The 3,957-nt window shown below is 42.4% G+C and overlaps 1 protein-coding gene across 1 annotated transcript; it reads left to right on the top strand.

Annotated features, from left to right (window-relative positions):
• Positions 1–1,422: 1,422 nt before the first annotated feature.
• On the top strand, positions 1,423–3,879 carry LOC104959913 (protocadherin alpha-3-like; the record flags this gene model as incomplete). The annotated part of the gene is made up of 1 exon (XM_010787825.1): positions 1,423–3,879. A coding segment is annotated over exon 1 (2,376 nt), but the record flags the coding sequence as incomplete, so codon positions are not given.
• Between the last annotated feature and the right edge of the window lie 78 nt (positions 3,880–3,957).

Below are 3,957 nucleotides of genomic sequence, written 5' to 3'. Positions count from 1 at the left end.
GCAGACTCTGGATACAATGCGCTGCTTTCGTATCACCTCTCTGAGCCCAAAGGAAACAACCTCTTCCGGATCGGAACCAGTAGCGGAGAAATCAGGACTAAGAGGAGAATGAGTGACAATGACCTGAAAACTCACCCCTTGGTGGTGTTGGTTTCTGATAACGGAGAACCCTCCCTGTCAGCTACTGTGTCTATTGATGTGGTGGTGGTTGAAAGCACAGCTGACATCCAGACTCAGTTCAGACATGTGCCCATACAGGAGGAGAGCTTCTCTGATTTGAACCTGTATCTGCTGATCGCCATTGTGTCGGTGTCAGTGATCTTTCTGCTGAGCCTCATCAGTTTAATAGCTGTCAAATGCCACAGGACAGATGGCAGTTTCAGCAGGTACAGCGCCCCAATGATCACCACCCACCCTGACGGGAGCTGGTCTTACTCTAAATCTACTCAGCAGTACGACGTGTGTTTCAGCTCAGACACAATGAAGAGTGACGTAGTGGTTTTCCCCGGCCCGTTTCCGCCTGTAGATGGTGAACTGATCAGTATTAACGGAGGAGACACTTTTACCAGAACTCAGACTTTACCCAACAATGACAAGGTAAGATTATACAAACTAATGTATTATTCGTATTATTGTTAAAAGGCATAGTTGACTACGACAATACATGTACTTATTCAAGCTGCTTAAATACGTGTCATCACGTAAAACCTTATTGTATTTTATAAAGACTTCACAAGGTCCGGCATTGTATCGTCTTACTTTAGACATTGTGCATCTAATTACATACTAACATTTAAAAAATATCACTGTTCTAGCACTGATTTTATTGTCTCCACTTTAAAATATAAGAAGTAAAGTATAGTTAAACACTATATGTTTTGCTGACTTGCAAATCCTTCTCCTCGAGTGTGCATTTTGTTTAAGGTCTGGAAAATCAAAGCCCACATGCCCTGCAAAATATGTTGTACTGTTTGAAGGGCGTGGTCTTTTTCTGCTGTGTCTTACTTTTAATATTTTATTTAACTTTAGTCCAAACATTATTTAGGCATTAAACCTTTCTAACCTCGAGTGCTTTGATAACCGGTTGCATCAGCACAATGATGCTCTGTCCGTGGATCTGAAATATGTGTGGATTGTATTATAGGGCCTGGCAGTACACAGTAAGGGAGATGTCCGGTTTGTCGTTTATCACTGAAATAAATAATTGTAATTATGGGAAAGGCTATGTTTGTGTTTATTTTTAATGCATTGTAGTTATTTCAAATGGCCACGAGGCGACACCATAGACCGTGACACCAACCCAGGTTGCTGACGTATATAGAAATCCCTCCCACATTAAAAATATCCATAAACTGTCCGTGCTTTGTTAGAATGAGACGCAGGGCGAAAGCGGTTGAAGATAGCACATTTGCTGATATATAGTTCTGTCATACAAACGGTATTTTGGACTCAATACGCGAAAGGCACGTCGATTGGGATCTATGCTTTGTTCTCGTTGGAATTATGCATCTGCCGGGAAGGAAGACCACCATCGGGATATATATAGTCTTTCTTGTCTTGGAGTATAACTGGGGAGAGGTATCCGGACAGCTCTCCTATTCTGTTTCAGAGGAGGTAAACCTTGGGACTTCTGTTGGAAATATCGCCAAGGATTTACATCTTAATGTACAGGATTTTGAGTCACGTATGTTTCAGGTTGTTGCTGGTTCGAAGAAAAAGTATTTCGATGTCAATTTGAAATCAGGTTTTCTCTACGTCAATGAAAGAATAGATAGGGAGGAGCTCTGTGCGAAAGCTGCAAAATGCACAATTAATGTAGAGGCTGTGATTAATAATCCACTAAAGCTATACCGTATTGAAGTTAATATCCTCGACGTTAATGATAACCCCCCGTCTTTCACTGCCAAAACACAGACTATCGACATTGCAGAGAGCATATTGCCGGGTGCGACATTCCCTGTTCTGTCGGCATACGATGCCGATGTTGGGAAAAATAGTATTAACACATACAAGTTAAATTCTAATGAATATTTCTCTTTAGCGATGCACAAAGGTGAGCGCGTGTCGGCCGAGTTAGTTCTGCAAAAAGCCTTAGACCGAGAAAAACAGGCTTTAATTAAACTTACACTGACCGCTGTAGATGGAGGAACACCTCCAAAATCAGGTACATCGGAAATAATAATTAATGTTTTGGACATAAACGATAACATCCCAACATTTACAAAAACATTATACAAAACGAGAATTACAGAAAATGCTCCACGTGGCACAACAGTCTTAACAGTGACTGCAACTGACGCTGATGAGGGGCAAAACAAAGAGATTGTATATTTATTAAATACAAAAGATCAGGATCATGTTTTGGATATTTTTGAAATTGATTCAGATACAGGAATAATAACCGTTAAAGGAGAAATTGACTTTGAAACAAATCCTGCCTTTGAAATCCGTGTGCAGGCTGCTGACAGAGGCCAGCCTCCTTCAACAGCACAGTGTAAAGTACTAGTGGAGGTGGTGGACCTGAATGACAATGCGCCTGACATCACGGTGACGTCACTGCTTAGTACAGTGAAGGAGGACGTGGAAATTGGCACTGCCATTGCACTAGTTTCAGTTATTGACAGAGATGGGGGCAACAACGGTGAAGTCAAATGTGAGATATTAAATTCAGTTCCCTTTAAATTAGAGACGAATTATAGAAATTATTATTCCGTAGTCATTGGTGGAGCATTAGACAGGGAACTTATGTCCCACTACAATATCACTATCAAAGCTACGGATGAAGGTAGGCCCCCTCTCTCTGCAACCAGTGTGGTTATTATTCAGGTATCTGATGTAAATGACAACAAACCAGTGTTTTCAGAGACTGTGATTAATATTTATGTGGAAGAAAACAGTCCAGTTGGGGCGATTTTGAAAGCAGTATCTGCAACTGATGATGACGTTGGTGAAAATGGTCGGGTGAGCTATTCATTAGTTACCAATAATAATTTAGCATTATTAAGTACAATGTTGAACATCAACTCGGAGACTGGAGATATAGTCAGCCTGCAGTCTTTTAACTATGAGGAGTTAAACACGTTTCAGTTTAAAGTCCAGGCCACAGACTCTGGTGTTCCTCCTCTCAGCAGCAACGTGACTGTGAACGTTTTAATTCTGGATGAAAATGACAATAATCCAACAGTCCTCGCGCCCTATTCTGAGCACGGCTCCGTTAACAGTGAGAGCATCCCCTATTCTGCTGAGGCGGGATACTTTGTGGCAAAGATCAGGGCTGTAGACGCAGACTCTGGATACAATGCGCTGCTTTCGTATCACCTCTCTGAGCCCAAAGGAAATAACCTCTTCCGGATTGGAACCAGTAGCGGAGAAGTCAGGACTAAGAGGAGAATGAGTGACAATGACCTGAAAACTCACCCCTTGGTGGTGTTGGTTTCTGATAACGGAGAACCCTCCCTGTCAGCTACTGTGTCTATTGATGTGGTGGTGGTTGAAAGCACAGCTGACATCCAGACCCAGTTCAGACATGTGCCCATAAAGGAGGAGAGCTTCTCTGATTTGAACCTGTATCTGCTGATCGCCATTGTGTCGGTGTCAATGGTCTTTCTGCTGAGCCTCATCAGTTTAATAGCTGTCAAATGCCACAGGACAGACGGCAGTTTCAGCAGGTACAGCGCCCCAATGATCACCACCCACCCTGATGGGAGCTGGTCTTACTCTAAATCTACTCAGCAGTACGACGTGTGTTTCAGCTCAGACACAATGAAGAGTGACGTAGTGGTTTTCCCCGGCCCGTTTCCGCCTGTAGATGGTGAACTGATCAGTATTAACGGAGGAGACACGTTTACCAGAACTCAGACTTTACCCAACAATGACAAGGTGAGTTGTTTGCAGTCTCATTCATTTTTCCTTGACTTGCAAACATAACAGAAATTCAGAGATTCAACAAAACAGTAT

This window comes from Notothenia coriiceps, unplaced genomic scaffold, assembly GCF_000735185.1.
Source record: "Notothenia coriiceps isolate Sejong01 unplaced genomic scaffold, NC01 NC01_scaffold00031337, whole genome shotgun sequence".
In the NCBI taxonomy this organism is placed as follows: domain Eukaryota; kingdom Metazoa; phylum Chordata; class Actinopteri; order Perciformes; family Nototheniidae; genus Notothenia; species Notothenia coriiceps.
This window is presented reverse-complemented; position numbering and strand designations above follow the sequence as displayed.